A 20601-nucleotide genomic window follows, 5' to 3' on the forward strand; every position below is an offset into this window, starting at 1 on the left:
CAAACATCATACATCACCAGTATGCACACAGTGCTCAGACAAAAAACAGATAGTGCATAAGAGTAGCACAAGCACAAGCCACAAGAGTAGCACAAGCACAAACAGATCAACACAAAGATAATCAAATAGAATTGTTGATCACACACAACCACCATTCTTGTTGTTTTGGGCTGGTGACATATATTACTTCTCCCCCTGTTTGGCCATAAATATTGCCAAAGTCAAAAAAAGTGTCTTCTCCACCTGTATTTTTTGTTATTTTTTGTTGTTGTTGTTTTACTCTATGGTTCTTCAAGGATGCAGAGTCCTAACTTGCTTCGCAAGTTCTCAAACTGTGTAGCATCAAGAGCTTTTATGAAGATGTCAGCTAGTTGAAGTTCAGTGTTTATGTGCTCTAGGCAAATTACCTTGTCTTCTACAAGCTCTCTGATAAAATGGTGTCTGATATCAATATGTTTGGTTCTGCTATGCTGAATTGGATTTTTGGATATACTGATAGCACTGAGATTGTCACAATATAAAGTCATGACATCCTGAGGAACATTGTACTCAGTCAGCATTTATTTCATCCAGACCAATTGTGAACAACTACTACCAGTTGCTATGTACTCTGCTTCAGCAGTAGATAAGGAGACACAATTTTGTTTCTTGCTGAACCACGATATAAGGTTGCTACCTAGAAAGAAACATCCTCCAGATGTGCTTTTTTATAAGAACATGAAGAGGAAAGAAAGCTGAAGTATCAAAGGCAAAGCAAAAAGAAGGAGTTTTAGCAAGGGCGCGCCGCGTGAGTCTAAGACAGCGCCGCGCCAAACTCATTGTTTTTTACCGCGCCGCGGTGATCCGTTTCAGGCCCAAAAATTATAAATAGAAGCCCTAGTCTTCAAGTAAAGGAACTGACTTTTTGTGAGCGAAATTAGGAGAGCATTCTGATTTCGAAGCTGAGAACAACAATTGAAGGTGGATTCTTTACCAATTGAAGACATTCCGTTGATGAAGATGAATCCCTCTATCAAATCTTGTGTGTTCTTCATGTCTATGGAGAGCTAAATTCTTCTTGTTGAGTTTAAGGTAGTAGTTAGCCTATGAATATGCAATACCATTGATTAATTCCTATGAACAATTGTTTGAATTTATTATCAATAAGAAACCTTGTTTTTATATTAAATCATTGTGGAGTCTTTGATCGAGAGAAAAGATTCTAACTTTTGCCCTAGGTTACTATATTGATTCAGTCCCAATTTGCAGAGATGGAATTGTGATTGAGTTTTCATAATTATCGTTCTTTATTACTATTATCGATATTTGATATTCTGAGAGATCGAATCTCATAATGGTAAAAGTTTATCTAATTTGATTTGCAGACATGGAATCATTTTTTAGGATAAGTGAAGATAATAATTCAAATGATTGTTCAATTGTGATTTAATTAACAAATTGTATAGGAATAGGTTGATGAACCCTAAAGCTCAACATATCTCTTTAATCGTTAAAAAACTTTCAGAATTTGCAGTTAAATTAGTGTTTAGATTTAATAGCATAGTTATAACCACAAAACAAATTCAACTACTTTTTCTCACTCAAAATGACCAACTATAGAACGGCAGTAATATTAAACCAATCCCTGTGGATACGATATATACCGAAAATTTTTACCCACAAATACTTTCAACAAATTATTATATTGAAATTTGTTAATCACCAAAGTGATCAAATTTATTACAGTTTAAAATTTTAATTTGGAGGCTATAAAGGTGTTATTATAAGACATATATAGATCATCCAAAGATGGATCATGACTTATAATTAGTAAAATTAAAGTATTTATTTACTCGCTGCTTGTATATCCACAGATAGGCATGCATGTTATTTTGAGTATGACTAATTTTTCATTTAGCATCGATTTATTTTATTGAAATGTATTTATGCATCACCCAAAGGTGAATTTAGATACATGTTTAAAGATAATTGGTTTGAATCTATGAAGTTTATTCAAAGCATTAACGTATGAGTGTGTTTTAAATGTTTGCAGTTGCTACTAATATGTTTTCTTTGGGCAATGCAATGACGAAGTTCAATGGACTGAACTATGCTGATTGGTCTGAAAAGATTCAGTTACAACTGGGTGTTATGGACTTGGACATGGCATTGATAATGAATGAAAAGCCCACAACCATTACGGAGGATAGTACCGAAGATGAAAGGTCTCTTTTTGAGGCTTGGGAAAGGTCCAACAGGTTGTCTTTGAACTTGATGAGAATGACGATGGAAGACAATGTTAAGCCATCTATACCCAACATTGAAGACGCAAGGGAATTTATGTAAAATGTGAAAGAGTATTCAAATTCTGAAATTACTGACAAATCTGTTGTGGGGAATTTGATGAGTGAGTTGCCGACTAAAAAGTTTGAATGGTCTCAACCCATTCATGATCATGTGACGCAAATGGGAAATTTGGCGGCAAAGTTGAAGTCCTTAGGTATGAATGTGAATGAATGTTTTCTTGTACAGTTTATCATTAACTCGCTTCCTCTTGAGTTTGGACAGTTCCAGGTGAACTACAACACCATCAAAGAAAAATGGAACTTTCAAGAAATTAAAGCTATGTTGGTTCAAGAAGAAGGGAGGCTAAAGAAGATGAAGGATCATTCTGTTCATCTCACGACTCACGATGGAGCCAGTTGCAGTAAGGTCAAGCCCGACAAGATGGACAAGAAAAAGGGCAAAGCTCCTTTAAAGGTTAATGAGGGCGGAGTCCAAAAGGAAAAGAAGTGTTATTTCTGTAAGGAGAACGGACACTTCAAGAAGGATTGTCCTAAAAGGAAGATGTGGTTCGAAAAGAAAGGTATGTTTTATGTTTCCATAAATTTCGAATCAAATCTTATTGAAGTACCAAATAATACTTGGTGGCTTGATTTGGGTGCGACTACTCATGTGTCACATATTATGTAGGGATTTCTTTCGATCCAAACCATAAAAGGAAGTGAAAAGTTTCTTTATATGGGAAACAGAATGAAGGCATGAATAGAGGGAATAGGGACATATAGATTGGTCTTAGATATTGGATATCATATAGATCTAAAAAGTTGTCTTTATGTACCTGGATGTGCTAGTAATTTAGTTTCTATTGCAAAGTTAGATGGATTGAATTTTAATTTTAGGATTGGAAACGGTGTATTTACTTTGTTTAAAGATTCATACAATTATGGTTCTGGTATTTTAATTGATGGTTTATATCGTTTTAATCTTGATGATAATTTTAAAGAATCTTTGTTTAATATTGAACATGTTGTTGGTAGTAAGCGATGTACAAATAATGAGAGTTATGCTTATTTGTGGCATCAAAGATTAAGTCACATATCTAAAGAAAGAGTAACGAGGTTAATGAAAGGTGAAATATTACCTCAATGAGATTTTGGTGACTGGAATATATGTCTGGATTGCATTAAAGGAAAATATTCCAAACAAATAACTAAGGATTCGTCTACAAGAAGTAGTGAACTTCTTGAATTGATACAGAATGATATTTGTGGTCCCTTTGATGTCCCTTCTTGGGGAGGAGAAAAGTATTTTATCACTTTTATTGATGACTTCTCACGTTATTGTTACTTGTATTTATTGCATGAAAAATCTCAATCAGTGGACACGCTAAAAGTATTCATTGATGAGGTGGAAAGGCAATTAGATAGAAAAGTAAAGACAGTGAGGTCTGATAGAGGTGGTGAGTATTATGGAAAATATAATGAGAAAGGACAATGTCCAGGCCCATTTGCAAAGTTCCTCGAAAGTCGGGGCATATGTGCACAATATACTATGCCTGGCACACCACAACAAAATGGTGTGGCTGAGATGCGGAATCGTACTCTCATGAATATGGTTAGGTAAATGTTAAATTATAGTAATGTACCATTATCATTGTGGACCTACACATTAAGGACCGGTGCGTATTTGATCAATAGGATTCCTAGCAAGGCAGTTCCTAAGACTCCTTATGAACTATGGACAGGAAGTAAACCTAGTTTAAGGCACCTTCATATTTGGGGATGTCAAGCTGAAGTAAGGGTGTATAATCCACATGAAAAGAAGCTTGATGCAAGAACCATTAGTGGTTTTTTCATTGGGTATCCTGAAAAATCAAAAGGGTATAGATTTTATTGTCCTGATCATAATACTAGAATAATTGAGTCTGGTAATGCTCAGTTTATTGAAAATGTCCAATTCAGTGGGAATGAGAAATCACGTAAAGTAGATATTATGGAGACTCGTGGAGAACCCTCTTCACCTAAAGAATCTTCTCAGGTTGTTCTCCTTGTGGTTGTGATACCGTCATACAACACACATAGACAACAAATTAATATTCAAAACCCACAAAATGAACATATAGTTGATGAACTGATTGACAATGTACAAGCCACTAATGAGCAAGAACAAGTTATTGAAGAAACACAAGAAATAGGTGTAAGAAGGTCTAAAAGGCAAAGAAGACCAACTATTTCAAATGATTATGTTATTTATACACTTGAACGTGAATGTGACTTGAGCATTGGTGAGGATCCAGTCTCATTTAAACAAGCCATGGAAAGTGACAATTCTGAAAAATGGCTCAATGCTATGAAAGAAGAGTTAAAATCAATGCGTGAAAATAATGTATGGGATTTAGTTGAGTTTCCTAAAGGTTCAAAATGAGTTGGTTGTAAATGGGTCTTTAAGACCAAACGGGACTCAAAAGGCAATATTGAAAGATATAAAGCTAGACTTGTCGCCAAAGGTTTCACTCAAAAAGATGGTGTTGATTACATGAAACCTTTTCTCCTGTTTCAAAAAAGGACTCTTTGAGAATTGTTTTGGCTTTAGTGGCTCATTATGACTTAGAGCTTCACCGAATGGATTTGAAGACCGCCTTTCTAAATGGTGACCTAGAGGAAGAAGTATATATGGCTCAACCCGAAGGTTTTGTTACTACAGGAAAAGAAAATTTAGTGTGTAAATTAAAGAAGTCAATATATGGACTAAAGCAAGCTTCCAGACAATGGTATCTTAAATTTAACAATACTATTTTGTCATATGGTTTTGTAGAGAACACCGTAGATCGGTGTATCTATATGAAGGTTAGTGGGAGCAAATTCATAATTTTAGTTTTATATGTTGATGATATCTTACTTGCTGCCAATGATTTTGCTTTATTACATGATGTAAAGAAGTTTCTCTCCAATAAATTTGAAATGAATGATATGGGTGAGGCATTATATGTGATAGGAATAGAAATATTCCGTAATAGATCACAAGGACTACTGGGATTGTCTCAGAAAGGCTATATAAATAAAATATTAGAGATTCATAATGGATAAATGCTTCGCAGACATAGTTCCTATTCAGAAAGGGGATAAATTTAGTCAAATGCAATGTCCTAAAAATGAATTAGAACGAATAGAAATGGAGTCTATTCCCTATGCATCAGTGGTTAGGGGCATAGTGTATGTCAAACATGTACCCGACCAGATATTAGTTTTGCAGTAGGTATGTTAGGGTTGTTTTAACTCTTAGTAGAGTTTTTGTGTTGTAAGGGTTGCACCATGATTTCTTATATCAATTGCTTAATGAAAAAAAATATTCAATAACTAGTTTCTTAAAAAGACTTACCAAATCATCCCTTGAGGAAAAATACTGATAGTAGAACTTGTAGTCAATCGAGTCAATATTGTCTTCGTAGTCGCAATACAGTTTGAGGTAGAAGGGTTGGGTTGGAGCAATTGACACAATTTTCATGGATTTGGAAACATCTGGATCTACCTTGAATTGGTGTATAACCTGCCCTATGGAGTTGGAAAAGACATCCACACTGGAATTGATGCTTTCATAGTTAATATCAATTCCGTCAATTATGTTATCATCGTCAATGACTTCGTTCTCGTAGTCTAGGGTGATCCCTTTGATTGATGATATGGCTGTCTCCATCCATTCATCATTATATATTCATAGGGTTAAATGATATTCAGGACCATTGCCTCCTATGCTTATTACCACTTTCACGTTCTCGTGGTTTTTCTTGAGTCTCACCACATTTTCGGGGCTAAAGCTCTTAAAGTTCCAAATGCGGTCAAATACTCCTGTGCCTTTTCCTTCAACATACGTCTCTGTGGCGTAGGCGAGAATGAAGTGGAATTCTTTCATGTCGTCATTGATCATTTCAACTGGAAAATCATCTATATTATCTTCCATGCCAATGTACTCTCGGAAAATGATAAGCTTCACAACGGCATCGATAACATATTGTGACATTGTGATTTGCTTTCTTTTAGAATGAGTATTTGATTGGCTGTGGTTGAAATGGCCAACTTTTGATGCCTTTTTATAAAGCATATGAGTCGCTATGCAATATAAACTAGTAGAATTAAACAACACGTCTAGACAATAAACAAGTTTATGAATTGTTGGATCACGATTTTAACAATTTTGCCACCAAAGAAATTATCGGGTCGAGTCGCGGATCGGTAAGATTTCTTTAAGACGTTTTGCGGTACTGCCAAAATTATGCAAAGCAGCTCTTAATAACCACGACGCCTCCAGGATAAAATAGCCCAGTTCTATACTATACGATTACTACTTGCACGGTAGATAATCGGTCTAGAAATACACCTTCAGATGGTACTAGGACCATTCAAATATGGTATCAATACCATCTTAGTATCTGGTATAACGACCAGTCGCTTCGACAATTCGAAAGACGCGGAGTTATGAGAGTGAGGAAGGAAAAACTCAAAAATAAGTTTTTGGTGTGTTTTGGAATGAAACAAATGACTTTCTTATATAATTAAGTAAACTAGCCAAGATTTCTAATCTAAGTGATGTGGGACTAAGGATTTTTCCAACTAACATACAATGTGGGACTTGACTTAATGAACTTTTTCAATTCATCTCCCTATATTGGAATATGTACATGATGTTCCAACAATCCCCCACTTGAATTTAAAACAGTGTTTCAGAAATAACGTCAGACGTTTCTAAGATTGTGCATAAGCAGAGGTGTCTACGACTTGAACCTTTGCGTAGCAAGTAGGATTATTATTCAACAAGAGTGACACAATTGTCTTGAACTCTATCTCAAACATCAAACTCGCACACAACCTTTTCTTAAGGTGTATTCTTAATAGCCCGTGCTTTTAATGGCCCTGCACGTGTATCCCGGTTTAGTGAAGGCTCTAGGAATTCTGCCTCGAAATTCCATAGGAATCGGCCTCAATTCCACAATCACATAGGTGAGTCTATCAAGAGTACTCCTGTAGCCTAGGTACTCCCTCATATAAAGTATAGATCTCATTAAGAGTTTCTATTATCTCATCCTCTTATTACTTCAGGATTCATGCTTCTTTTATTTACTCTAGCATGATCGCCTCATATTACTCACAACTTGTTATTACCCATTGAACCTATTTCTTGGGATCTCCAGTCATTTAGGTTGGGTTACCATCATGAGCAACTTTTTTCTGTATAGGCATTAGTCCCATCTTTTTAGATGTATTATGAACTTTCTCTCTAGTTAATCCTTTCGTCCAAGGATCTGCTAAGTTTTCATCAGTGCGTACATGATCCACTCTTACAGCTCCTTTAGAGATACAATTTCTAAAGGCATTGTGCTTTCTTCTTATTTGACGTCTTTTACCATTATAATAACGGTTCTCAATTTTTGCAATAGCCGCGGTACTATCGCAGTGGATCAACACAACTGGCATAGGTTTTTCCCATAAGGGAATCTCAGCTAGCAAGCATCTTAACCAACTTGCTTCTTCACTAGCATTTGCTAATGTTATCATTTCAGACTCCATCATGGACTGAGCCAGGATAGTCTGTTTCTTTGATTTCAAAGATATAGCTCCTCCAACTATGTTGAATACATAGCCACTAGTAGCTTTGGAATCACCTGACAAAGTATTCCAATATGCATCACTGTATCCTTCAAGTAGAGCAGGAAATCTATGATAAAGTAGGATGATATCTATGGTCCTTTTAAGGTACCTCATGGCTCGCTCAATAGCTTGACATTGCTCGTTACCTAGTCTACTCGTAAATCTGCATATCAATTCTACGACATATGCAATGTCGGGTCTAGTAACATCAGTGGCATACTTAAGATTGCCAATGATGCTCGTATACTTTGTTTTACACTTTCACAAGTGTTCTTAAAAAATTTCACACTTGGATCATATGGTCTGCATACAGGTTTACAATCAAAGTATTTATATTTCTTTAAGATCTTTTCCACGTAATGTGATTGATCCAAAGAAATTCCTCGTTCGGATTTTGTGATCTTGATGCCAAGAATCACACTCGCTTCTTCGAGGTCTTTCATATCAAAGTTGTTGCACAACAATGATTTCATAGCATTACACTATGCCAAATTTGTCTTTTAGCAGCACCCCTACTAAAGCGCTTTTAGGAAAAAGCGCTGGTATAGGTTTAGCTAAAAAAACACGCAAAAAAAGCGCTCTGGAAGAGGGGGTTACGAAAGCGCTTTCAAAAAGCGCTCTTATAGGGGGGGTACGAAAGCGCTTTCAGAAAGCGCTCTTATATGGGAGGGGTACGAAAGCGCTTCTCAAAAGCGCTCTTATAGGTTGCTTTATGAAAGCGCTTTCAAAAGCGCTGTTACAGGGGGTAGGGTACAAGAGCGCTTTTCCCCTAAAAGCGCTGGTATAGGTACGTCTACTAAGGCGCTTTTCAAAAGCGCTCTCATAGCCTGTTTTAATTAAAAAATTTAAAACTTTGATATTACGCGTTCAGAATCCCTAATTCATCTTTTTTCTCCCATTGACGCTAACTTGCCCAGAAAACCCAGAAAACCCATTTTGTCTCCCCCATCTTTTTTCTTCCACTTCGTCTCCCCCACTTTGTCTCCCACAACTCAAAGTTCTTCACCGCCGCCGCCGCCGCCGCCGCCGCCGTGTAGCATCTCGCCTCCACCGCCGCTGTCATCTTCATCTTCATGTATGTCACCTTGTTTTCTTTTGCTTTATTTTTAATTGTTTTTGTTCGACTGGCTATGTTTCTTAATAGGTTATAATCCATGAACACAATTTCTTGTTGCTTTGTTGTTGGGTACTGAATGTGTTGTGCTGAAGAACACAATTTTTCAAGAATAGAACACATTAGTGCCATTATTTTAGCTAAAAACAGAACTTTGATATTTTTATATCTAAATTGCAAACACATTTGTCAAGAATAGAACACATTAGTGCCATTTTCGTTTTTAATTATAATGGGTTGTTTGAAATGAAAGCATGAAATGAAAGCTATAGTATATGATATGAAATGAAAGCTATAGTATATTATGAAAGCATGAACTACTTGCTGCATAATTTCTTCTTTGTCATATCATTGAGTTATTTGAATTGTAATGGGTAGTTCAATTGAGGGTTAATAACTTGTCTACACCAAATGATTATTAAGAGAAACTACGTTCACTTTAATGTTTTATGGTTTTACTTGATTCTAAAATATGAGTGAGGATTCTTTCATTTCTTAAAAGGAGTAGAGTTTTGAAAAATGGAGACTTTTGTTACTAAAGTTTGTTTAATTGTATAAATGCATATATATATTTGAAAGTGATAATATGTATTTTGTCTAATTTGATTTCTTATAATCTCAAAGCATTACTAATTCGATATTTATTTCATTTCATATTAAAAGTAATGTATGAAAATAAATTAAGATTCTATTTTAAAAAGACTGTTAGTTATCACTTAATCCTACTAGTGGTTATGTTGTAAGTTAGTTATAAAGTTAGACTGTTAGTTGAGGTTAATTGTTAGGACTAATGAACTAGCCTCTCATTTACGAACCAATGTATGTTGAACAAGCCGTGGTACACATGTATGCATCTGTTCTTTCTCTTGTTTGTAGTTACTAGCTAATTGATAATTGATTTCATATCATTTTAAATAATTGAGTTCTAGATTGGGTTTATTTTGATATTTGTTAGTAGTGGTGTATTTAACCGCATGGTGTGTGTGTTTAATTTTACAGTTACTTTGAAGTCTCTGGTTTCTACTTGTACAACGCCGATTCAAACCTACCCATCTCCCACATCAAGTCTAACTCAGGTTACTATCCCTTTCTTCTTGCTTATAGTTTGTTATTTTCTGCTTATAGTTTATTGTTTATGGTTCTATTTAATATCAATTTAGTGTCTCTCAACCAGTTTTTTGGTTTGTGGACTTATATTACCTTGAAATAAGGTAATGTCTTCTTTAAGAATTCGGGTATTCTGATTAGGTATTCTGATTAGGTATTCTATTATGATGATAGCTATTTATTATCTTGACAGAATTCCTTAGTACCTGATAGAGAAACCAAGAAGCATTTGTTTAGCTTAATTAAGACATGGATAAGACATGGATGAATTCAAACCGATTGTTGAAACAGTACGAGAAAGGGGTATGGGAATTCGTTGAGTTTGCGGTTAAGCACTCCGAAGACCCGCTTCGAATGCCGTGTCCTTGCTTGGGTTGCTGTTATGGGGGTAAGGTTGACGGGGAACAGTTGGGATCCCATTTACTACGGTTTGGAATTGATAGAAGTTATACATGTTGGACAATGCATGGTGAGAAAAGTAACGGGAATGCTGAGTCGAGGTGTAATAGGAAGTATGCTTCAAACGACGATTGCACAGACACATACGATTGCGATCGAGTCGAAGAGATTGCAGAAGCGCTTGAAGAAGATCTTGCGGATTGTCCCAAAATGTTTGAGAGGTTGGTAAGCGATGCAGAGAAACCGTTGTATGATGGTTGTTCAAAATTCACAAGATTGTCTACGGTGTTAAAGTTGTACAACTTAAAGGCGGACAATGGATGGTCGGATAAAAGTTTCACAGAGTTATTAGCCCTTATGAAAGATATGCTACCAGAGGATAATGTTCTTCCCAATCGAACGTATGAAGCCAAAAAGATGTTGTCCTCTATTGGCATGAGCTATGATAAGATACATGCATGTCCAAACGATTGCGTTTTGTTTCGAAACGAGTATGCAGCGTTGAATGAGTGTCCTAAATGTGGTGCCCCTCGATATAAGAAAAAGTTGTCTCCTGCTAAAGTCTTATGGTATTTTCCTATAATTCCGAGATTTAGACGCATGTATCGTAGTGAGACCGATTCAAGACACTTGACTTGGCATGCAGATGAAAGAATTATTGATGGAAAGTTGCGACATCCGGCAGACTCACCACAATGGATGAAAGTTGATACTGATTATCCTGAATTTGGAAAAGAAGCAAGAAACCTTCGGTTGTCATTGTCTACTGATGGAATGAACCCGCATGGTATTCAAAGTATCTCGCATAGCACATGGCCTGTGATTCTTATGATCTATAACCTACCTCCGTGGCTATGTATGAAGCGTAAGTACATGATGTTATCTATGCTAATTTCTGGGCCTAAACAACCAGGGAATGACATAGACGTATACTTGGCACCGTTAATCGAAGATTTAAAGTTTTTGTGGGACAACGGTGTGGAGGTTTACGATGGGTATAGGAAGGAAAGTTTCAACTTGAGGGCGATGTTGTTTGGAACAATTAATGATTTTCCAGCATACGGAAATCTATCCGGGTACAGCAATAAAGGTCAAAAGGCGTGTCCCGTTTGTGAAGATGAAACCGATACGACACGATTGGAGCTTTGTCAGAAGAATGTTTTTCTCGGCCATCATAGATTCTTAAATTCTAATCATCACTACCGTGGGTGGAGAAAAGCATTCAACGGAAAGGACGAACATGGTACAGCCCCGCCTTTTTTGTCAGGTGATCAAATTTTTGAAAAGGTGAAAGATGTGAGCACTCAGTTTGGCAAGCCTTTTGCACATTCACTTGTCAAGGGTGGGTGGAAGAAGAAGTCCATTTTTTTTGAACTTCCATATTGGAAGTCGTTGTACGTAAGACATTTCCTGGATGTTATGCATATTGAAAAAAATGTATTTGACAGCGTCATAGGTACGTTACTCAATATACAAGGAAAGTCTAAGGATGGCCTTAACATAAGGAAGGACATGGTAAACATGGGGATGAGAACTGAATTGGGACCCGTGACGAAAGGAAGACGAACATATCTGCCACCTGCTGTTTACACTCTATCTAGAAAGGAGAAGAAAACATTGTGTAAGTTCCTCAGTGAAGTTAAAGTTCCAGAAGGCTACTCTTCAGATATTAGAAGACTTGTGTCCATGAAAGACCTCAAGTTAAAGAGTTTGAAGACGCATGATTGTCATGTTATAATGGAACATTTTTTACCAATAGGTATACGTTCTATTCTGCCAGAAAAAGTAAGAAGCGCAATAACTAAGCTGTGTTTCTTCTTCAGGTCAATTTGCAGTAAGGTGGTCGATCCCGCGATCTTACCAACATTGCAAAAAGAGATAGTTGTTACTTTATGTGATCTTGAAATGTATTTTCCTCCCTCGTTTTTTGACATAATGGTTCATCTAGTCGTTCATCTTGTGAAAGAGACACAATTGTGCGGACCAGCTTATATGAGATGGATGTACCCTGCTGAACGTTATATGAAAATATTAAAAGGGTACGTGAAAAACAGAAGTCGACCGGAGGGTTGTATTGCCGAACGATACGTTGTTGAAGAAGCGGTTGAGTTTTGTACTGAATATCTGTCAAATGTTCAATCAATTGGACTCCCCAAATCTCATATTGTCGAAAAAAAAGAAGGAAAGAGGCTAATTGGAAATAAAGTTGTGACAGTATCAATGGTCGAACGGGATCAAGCGCACTTGTATGTTCTGCACAATGAGATTGAGGTTGAGCCGTATGTTGAAATGCACAAGGTTGTTCTCCGAGATTTAAATCCAAATAGAAATGAGAACTGGATAGTACGAGAGCACAATCGAAGTTTCATACCGTGGTTTAGGGATCATATTTATTCAAAGTATCGTTCAGATCCTGCTTCAGTAACAGAAAGGTTGAGATGTTTAGCCTATGGTCCAACTGTAATTGTGCTTTCTTATAGCGCATACGCTATTAATGGATACACATTTTATACCAAAGAACAGGATGATAAAGTACTATGCAAAATAGTGGTGTTACCTTGGTAGCTGAAGCAATGCACATATCAAGTGCGAATGACTTAAATCCGAAATTTGCAAATTTGTCATATTTTGGGGTTATCGAGCGCATTTTGGTGTTTGATTATGCGAAGTTTCAGATTCCTGTATTTGGTTGCAAGTGGGTTGAAAATAATAGTGGCATACGAATGGATAAGTCAGGATTTTTGCAAGTGGATCTCAATAGGGTAGGGTACAAAGATGAGCCTTTCATTCTAGCCTCTCAAGCTAAACAAGTGTTTTATGTCAATGATCCGACAAGTACGAAATGGTCTATAGTGCTTTTATCTAACAAAATAGTTGATGAAAACATTGAAGATCAAGGTGATATTGGTGTTGGCATTGAATCTTGTACAAGAAATGATCAAAATGAGAATGAATCTTGTACTAGAAATGATCATAATGAGGGTATTTGGATCAATCCAACCATCCGCGTTGTTAAGAGACGCGTAGAACACAATCCTACCAAGAAAAGAAAGAGACGTTAGTGATAAAGGTAATAGTATACATATTCCGACTAATTTGTTTTATTCAATTTGTACCGATTGTTTTAATCAATAGTATAGTATTTCGGGACTGTTTTTTTATCGGTTTTGCTTCTGCCCGTAATCAAAAGTCGGGCTTAGGGTCTGAATTTCGGAAAACCGACTTTATTTTTGAGTCCGTGGGGACGTTTTACCATAGCCATGTAAATTTCGTTCAATTCCGACAACTTTCTTTTTTGACGCTTATTTTGATTTGTACCGATTTCGTTTCCGATACACTTGTACATGCATGGTTTGACTTCCATTTTACTTGTATAGATTGTTAGCTTATTAATAGTGTACTAATGTGCTTTAGTTTGTTTGATACAGGTTAAATGGCTCCGGATAGAGATGCTCCACCTGAAAACTCACAAGAAAACTCACAAGAAAGAGATGCTCAAGAAAGAGATGCCACGGATACAAATGCTCCACCTGATACTGAAGCAAAAGAAGTTGCACGAGGCATCACTATTATGAAGGGAATCGTTCGACATAGAGACCAAGGATTAGTATACCGTTTGGATTGGAATTCTGATAAACAAGCAATTGGTCCTAATTCTGCAAAGTTGACCAGCTATATTGGTACACTTGTTCGTATGCATATTCCGGTCTCCACAGCTAAATGGAATCTGAAAAGCGAAGAGTTGGATGCGAAAAAAAAAAGCGATTTGGGACGAGCTTCAGGTATATATCATATATGGTTAATTGTTGTTATTATCTTGACGATAAATTGTTTAAATTACTTATACTAACACACTATGCGTATGTTTTTTTGCAGAGGACTTTTGAGATACCAGATGATCGTAAACGCTACATACTTAGTTTGGCCGGCAAAACATATAGAGGGTGGAAAGCCTTTTTGACAAACACCTATCTTAAGGATAAAGATGGAAACTTTCTTGAAGAGGCACCGGGACGACCAAAAAAGTATGAGATCTTCATTGGTGAAAAAGATTGGGCTGAGTTTGTAAATCAAAGAGATGAAGATTTTCGGAAAAGGAGTGCCACGAATAGTGCGAGAGCCCGCGTATCCATACAAAAAAGGGCGTATGGGATATGCACGCTTAGAGGATAAACTTGTAAGTAAATAGAAATGCATTTTAATTAATTGTCTAAATGTGTTTTATTTGACGATTTTATCATTTGTGTCAATGCATAGTTAGAGGAGTCTAAAAGTGAGGAAACCTCACTTCCTGTACATGTGTTGTGGAGGGAAGCTCGTGTGGGCAAGAGTCAAGCTGTCGATCCCGAAGTTCAGAGAGTTTTTACTGAATGTGTAAGTATAATACTGTGTCTTTAATTAAATCAAATGTTTTTTAATATATAAATGATTTTTTAATGTAAATGAATTACAGGAGACCTTGTCGCAATCGGCATCCACCGGTGAGGGGAGCGTACTTAGTAGAGCACTAGATGCTCCTGAGTATCCCGGTCGGGTGAGGGGTAAGGGTCATGGTGTGACTCCAACCTCTTTTTACAAGAGTCCTAGGAGAAGAAATCCTTCAAATGAAGAAGTGTTGCAAAAGTTGGCGGAATTGCAAGCACAAGTCTCTGAATTGCAAAGAGATAAAGAAGCGTATATGAGAGAAAAGTGCAACACTTCATCGGTGAAAGAAACTAGTGATAAGGCTAGTATCAACTATCAAAGGAAATTTCCCGAGGTAATTATAATTTTTTTTCCTTTTAAATTGTTCTATTTTATTAATGATAATGACTTTATATTTACTATTGGTTTAGGGCATTTCATCTTGCCAACTATACTTATCGGAACCGAATTATCGACTAGTTGGCAAGGGAAAAGTGCACAACACTTTGGGAGATTTACTTCACCATAGACCGCTCCCGGATGGACACCTGAAAGTATCGGTGGATGTTGTAGTAGATCATGATGCGATGCTACCGGTACCTGACATGGTCTCAGAGACGACATTGCTGCGAGATGCAATAGGATCATTTGTTGCATGGCCCTCGGAGCTCATTACCATTAGTGATGAGGTATATTGAAAACGATTATGAATCATTTAGTTTTCGAATGTCAATTCTAAACCGTTTATTAATTATTTTTTACATTTTAATTTTAGACTGCTCCTATAAAACCCACAGTTAAGGGTAAAGGGATTTTACAGGAGGAGGAGTCCGTTGCATCACTAAAAGAGGTACATTTAAAGTGTTAATAATTAATCTGAATCTAAATCTGCATGATTTTATATTTTACCTAACTTATATGATTTTTAGGCATCCGCTCGCGAGTCACAACAAGTGACGCAGCAAGTTCGTACCGTACCACCCACTGGTCCTCTGAAGCCAGCGGGAAAAAAAGGCGGTGCTTTTGTGCATCGGTACCGGTCGACGCTCGCAACAATGGTTGATATGTCCGATTTGAAGGATGGTGCTTTACGTGAAATCGTTATGGATGAAAGTGTCTTCGGTATTGAATTCAAGTCACTTATTACAATTGATGACTTGGAGGAGATTTTTAAGCATGATCAACTAGGCGTCACTAACATGCACTCATACATCCGGTAATATTCACTCATCCGATATATTATTTAATTAGTCCCACAATATAATTTATTTACACATTTCAATGAAAATAATCTAATGTTTATTATGTTTTTATTTAAGGTTGTTGTATGACAGAGTGTTGCGCGGGACTCTGTTGTCTAACAGATTCCGTTTCGTGTCTTCCGCCCACTGCAGCGGAATGGCAATTGCTTCGGAATCGGAATCAGTTAGACAGCGCTTAGTAGATAGATTCATGTCCACCGGCAATACAGAAAGTCTGCATCTTTGGGCGTATAATACCCGACCAGTAGGGTTAGTTTCTCATTCTTTGTTCATCTAATCTCTGTTTCTTTTGTGTATAGCAAAATTTTCATATAACCTATTGTTTTAATTTATAGAGCACACTGGTTGCTGCTTGCTATCAACCCTATAAGGGAAGTCGTGTATTATCTGAATTCGGTAAATGGTGAATGGACCAATTATCAGGCCATGAAGGACATCGTTGATTTGTAAGTGGGATCGTTCTAAATATATATTCGTGTATATTTATATATTTACTTATTTGTGGGATTGATCTAAACATATGCTTTTATATATTTGTTAATTAGATCAATACAAGTGTTCCGAAGTCAACGGGACGCACAGGTATCCCGAACTAAATCTAACAACATTACTTGGATCCAAGTGCAGGTACATTATTTTTCACAATGTTGCTTATAATATATTTATGCTACTTGATAAAACAAGACAACTATAGAATCTTATTTGTTTTTCTATGTAGTGTCCGCAACAGCGAAACAGTTACGATTGCGGATACTTTGTTTTGAGGTATATGAAAGAAATCCTTCAGGCGAATCAATTAGAGATTCCGCTCACGGTATGAATTTATAACTTAAGATAATTTCATATAATTTATTACATTTAACTAAATATATCATTCATATTATGTTTTTGTTTTGTAGTACCTTGACGAATTCCGTGCTACTGCGTACCCGAAGCTTAAGTTGGAAGAAATCAAAGAAGATTTGTGTCAATTTTATATTAAGCGCTTTTTCATGTAGGATTTGTGTCGATTTGAACTATAATATTATTGATGTTGTAATGATGTATATATATAATTTTGGATATTATAATGGTATTATATTAGTATATATATATTGTCTTACTGATGGCTGAAATAATATCGTCAAAAATAAATTACAGGTCGAAAATATTACAGGTTGAAAACATATTACAGGTCGAAAATATTACAGGTCGACTGGGAGGATTAAATTACAGGCTGCACATTAAAATACCTCATTTAGCAACGAAAGCGCTTTTGAAAAGCGCTCTTAAAGGCCCACCTACTAAAGCGCTTCTTTGTAAAAGCGCTGCCAAAGATTAATAAAAAAGCAAAAAAAATAAAAAAAAAGCAACATACTAAAGCGCTTTTGGAAAAGCGCTCTTATAGGGGGGCTATCAGAGCGCTTTTTCCAGAAAAAGCGCTCTTAAAGCCCACCCTATAAGAGCGCTTTTCCAAAAGCGCTTTAGTATGTTGCGTTTTTTTTTTTATTTTTTACTCTCACAAGGGGGCCTATCACAGCGCTTTTATGGAAAAAGCGCACTTAAAGGGGGGCCTACCAGAGCGCTTTTTCCAGAAAAGCGCTCTTAAAGGGGGGCCTACAAGAGCGCTTTTTCCAGAAAAGCGCTCTTATAGGGGGGGCCTACCAGAGCGCTTTCAGAAGCGCTTTTGTTAGCTACGCCAGCGCCACCTTTCACAGCGCTTTTAAGCGCTTTTAAAGGCTATAAAAAGCGCTTTTAAAGCCCTTCCTCGTTGTAGTGTTAACGGCGTGAATGTTTGATCCAAATATGAATAGATCGTCTACGTATAGACATATGATAGTGCAAATGCGATTCTCAGATTTGTAATAAACGCATTTGTCACTTTCATTCACTTTGTACCCATTTGATATTATTAAGTTATCAAAATTTTCATGCCATTGCTTAGGAGCTTGTTTTAATCCATACAAGGACTTATCTAACTTACAGACCTTGTTTTCTTGTCCATGGATCACAAAACCTTCCAGTTGTTCCATATAGATTTCTTCTTCTAAGTCACTGTTTAAAAAAGTTGTTTTTACATCCATTTGGTGTACTATCAAATTATAAATAGCAGCAATTGAGATAAGTACCCTAATGGATGTAATTCTAGTGACTGGAGAGTAGGTGTCGAAGAAATCTACATTTTCTCTTTGTCTAAAACCCTTGGCTACAAGACGAGCCTTGTATTTATCAATAGTTACATCAGGTTTTAGTTTCTTTTTCAAAATCCATTTACAACCGATTGGTTTGCATCCTGGAGGCAAGTCTACTAAGTTCCATGTCTTGTTAGACTTCAGAGAATCTATCTCATCATTAATAGTTTCTTGCCATAAGTCTGCATCCAGAGATGACAAAGCTTCTTGAAGATTTATTGGATCTTCTTCTACATTATAAGCCGCATAATCAGGTCCATAGTATTTAGAAACTCTTACTCTATTACTTTGTCGAAGTTTTGTTTCTACATTGTTATTGCTTTCTGTGCTTCTTATCACAGGAATGTGACTCGATTGAGTGCCCCCACTATTTCTCGATTTGAAGGGAAATTTGTCTTCATAGAAATCAACATAATTTGATTCTATGATCACTTTTTCATTTAGGTCATAAAACCTATATGCCTTACTGTTTGCTGCATACCCGATGAGTACACACTCATATGCTCTATTAGCGAGTTTAACTCGTTTTGGCCAGAATTCTGACATAAGCTAGACATCCCCAAGTTCTCAAATAAGACAAGTTTGGTTGTCTTTTCTTTAATATCTCATAAGGATAGATATTACTTTTTGACTTGGGAACTCTATTCAGGACATAACAAACAGTCAATAAAATCCCCCCCACTAGTAAGGTGCAGCACCAGAATTCATCATAATTGCAACAACAAGTTCAGTAAAAGTTCTATTCTTTCTTTCTGGTTTGTAAGTTTAAGAGTGCGCCTAAGAGGGGGGTGAATTAGGACTTTGAAAGTTTATTGGTTTTTAGAAACAAGTTGTTCTTATTTTTTTTGTTTGGTGCAAGAGTTTAGAAATGTGTTACTTTCTTTTTTGGTTATGATTTGGAAAGCGGTAAATGCGGAAAAGTAAAGAACATAATGATGTATACTGGTTCCCCTCACAATCCGAGAGTACTCCAGTCCCCTTTCAACACGAAAGAGATTTCACTATTGTTAGATATTTGTACAAGCCTAATACCAAGACTTATCCTACAATCTTCTAACACCCGAACCACCAAGAACAATCCTCTTGGATTTATCAAGTTGAAATGAGAACAATCCCCTCACTTTCAACTTCTTGTTTCCAACAATCCTGAAAACAAGGAATACACTTCACACAATCTTAATTCCAACAATCCTGGAAAAATAAGATGTGATACAAACAAGAATTTTTGAATAAATAAATTTGTAGTATATAAATCCTATGAAGGACTTCTTCTCTTTCAAATATGAAACTCAAGAACAATATACTCTCTTAAGTGCTCAAGATACTTTATAAATATGATATGAAAAAATATGAATTAAAAGTATCACTTGATGAAATTTCTATTTGGTAAAAAAAATATGCAGAGAGTTTTTTATTTAATTGATTGAAAGAGGTTTGTTTTTTTTTTATTATTTTTTTTTTCTAAAAATAATAATTTTGAAGTCAATTTATAGAGTGCATACAACCATTCAAAATTCATGGCAATGGTTAGAATAAATTCTGTAAAAAATTATACGTTGAATTTGACCAAAATGCAAGCAAGAGATTTTTATGAAAATAATTTTAAAACAATTCTATTCAAACAGAGACATTGCTTCAGAAATTTTGAAACGTTGTGAGCAACAATTTTAATTGTTTCAAAAAGCCAATCGTTGGCTTACAACCAATCCATTGTCCCTTTTTAAAAAATCTTTCTTTCTAACAATAGAAGTATCAACCATTCAATTGTTTAAAAAAAGCTAGTAAATTGATTTAAGCATGCAAATCTATTGTTTCACAATGCCAATATATTGGTTTAACATGCTTTGTTTTATATATATACTTAAAATAATAAATTGTCTCATAAAATAATGTATTAACGAAATAAGAAATTATTTTTCAGCATATTTTTCAAAAAGTGAAACTAAAAAGAATATTTTATTAAGTTTTAATATGCATGATTAATTTATTTTGAGTGAAACTTAAAAAATATTTTACTAAGTTTTAATATGCATGATTAATTTATTTTGAGTGAAAACATATTTTACTAAGTTTTAATATGCATGATTAATTTATTTTAAGCACTAAGATTGTATATGAAAAGAATTTCATATACCTTGAAATTTTGATCAAATAAAGTCATGCATCTTTTCCCTTCTTCTTTGATATATGTACATGATCTTGAGAGATTTAAAGTTGTCTTCATCAAAACACACTATTGG

The 20601-nt window shown here is 35.8% G+C and overlaps 1 protein-coding gene across 1 annotated transcript; it reads left to right on the forward strand.

Annotated features, from left to right (window-relative positions):
• Positions 1-16326: 16326 nt before the first annotated feature.
• On the forward strand, positions 16327-17257 carry LOC131641436 (uncharacterized). Its single transcript, XM_058911731.1, has 5 exons — positions 16327-16439; positions 16526-16636; positions 16736-16817; positions 16909-17004; positions 17090-17257. The coding sequence occupies exons 1-5, from the start codon at positions 16327-16329 to the stop codon at positions 17186-17188; spliced, it is 501 nt and encodes a 166-aa protein (XP_058767714.1). The 3' UTR covers positions 17189-17257.
• Positions 17258-20601: the final 3344 nt, after the last annotated feature.

This window comes from Vicia villosa, unplaced genomic scaffold, assembly GCF_029867415.1.
Source record: "Vicia villosa cultivar HV-30 ecotype Madison, WI unplaced genomic scaffold, Vvil1.0 ctg.003747F_1_1, whole genome shotgun sequence".
Classification (NCBI taxonomy): Eukaryota; Viridiplantae; Streptophyta; class Magnoliopsida; order Fabales; family Fabaceae; genus Vicia; species Vicia villosa.

What these genes read in the sequence shown, in the direction of transcription:
- LOC131641436 (XM_058911731.1), top strand. Translation starts at nt 16,327, where the DNA reads ATGGCAATTGCTTCGGAATCGGAATCAGTTAGACAGCGCTTAGTAGAT. An exon ending in ATGAAGGACATCGTTGATTT is followed by an intron (nt 16,637 to 16,735) that starts GTAAGTGGGATC and finishes TTTGTTAATTAG; the next exon opens with ATCAATACAAGTGTTCCGAA. An exon ending in TTACTTGGATCCAAGTGCAG is followed by an intron (nt 16,818 to 16,908) that starts GTACATTATTTT and finishes TTTTCTATGTAG; the next exon opens with TGTCCGCAACAGCGAAACAG.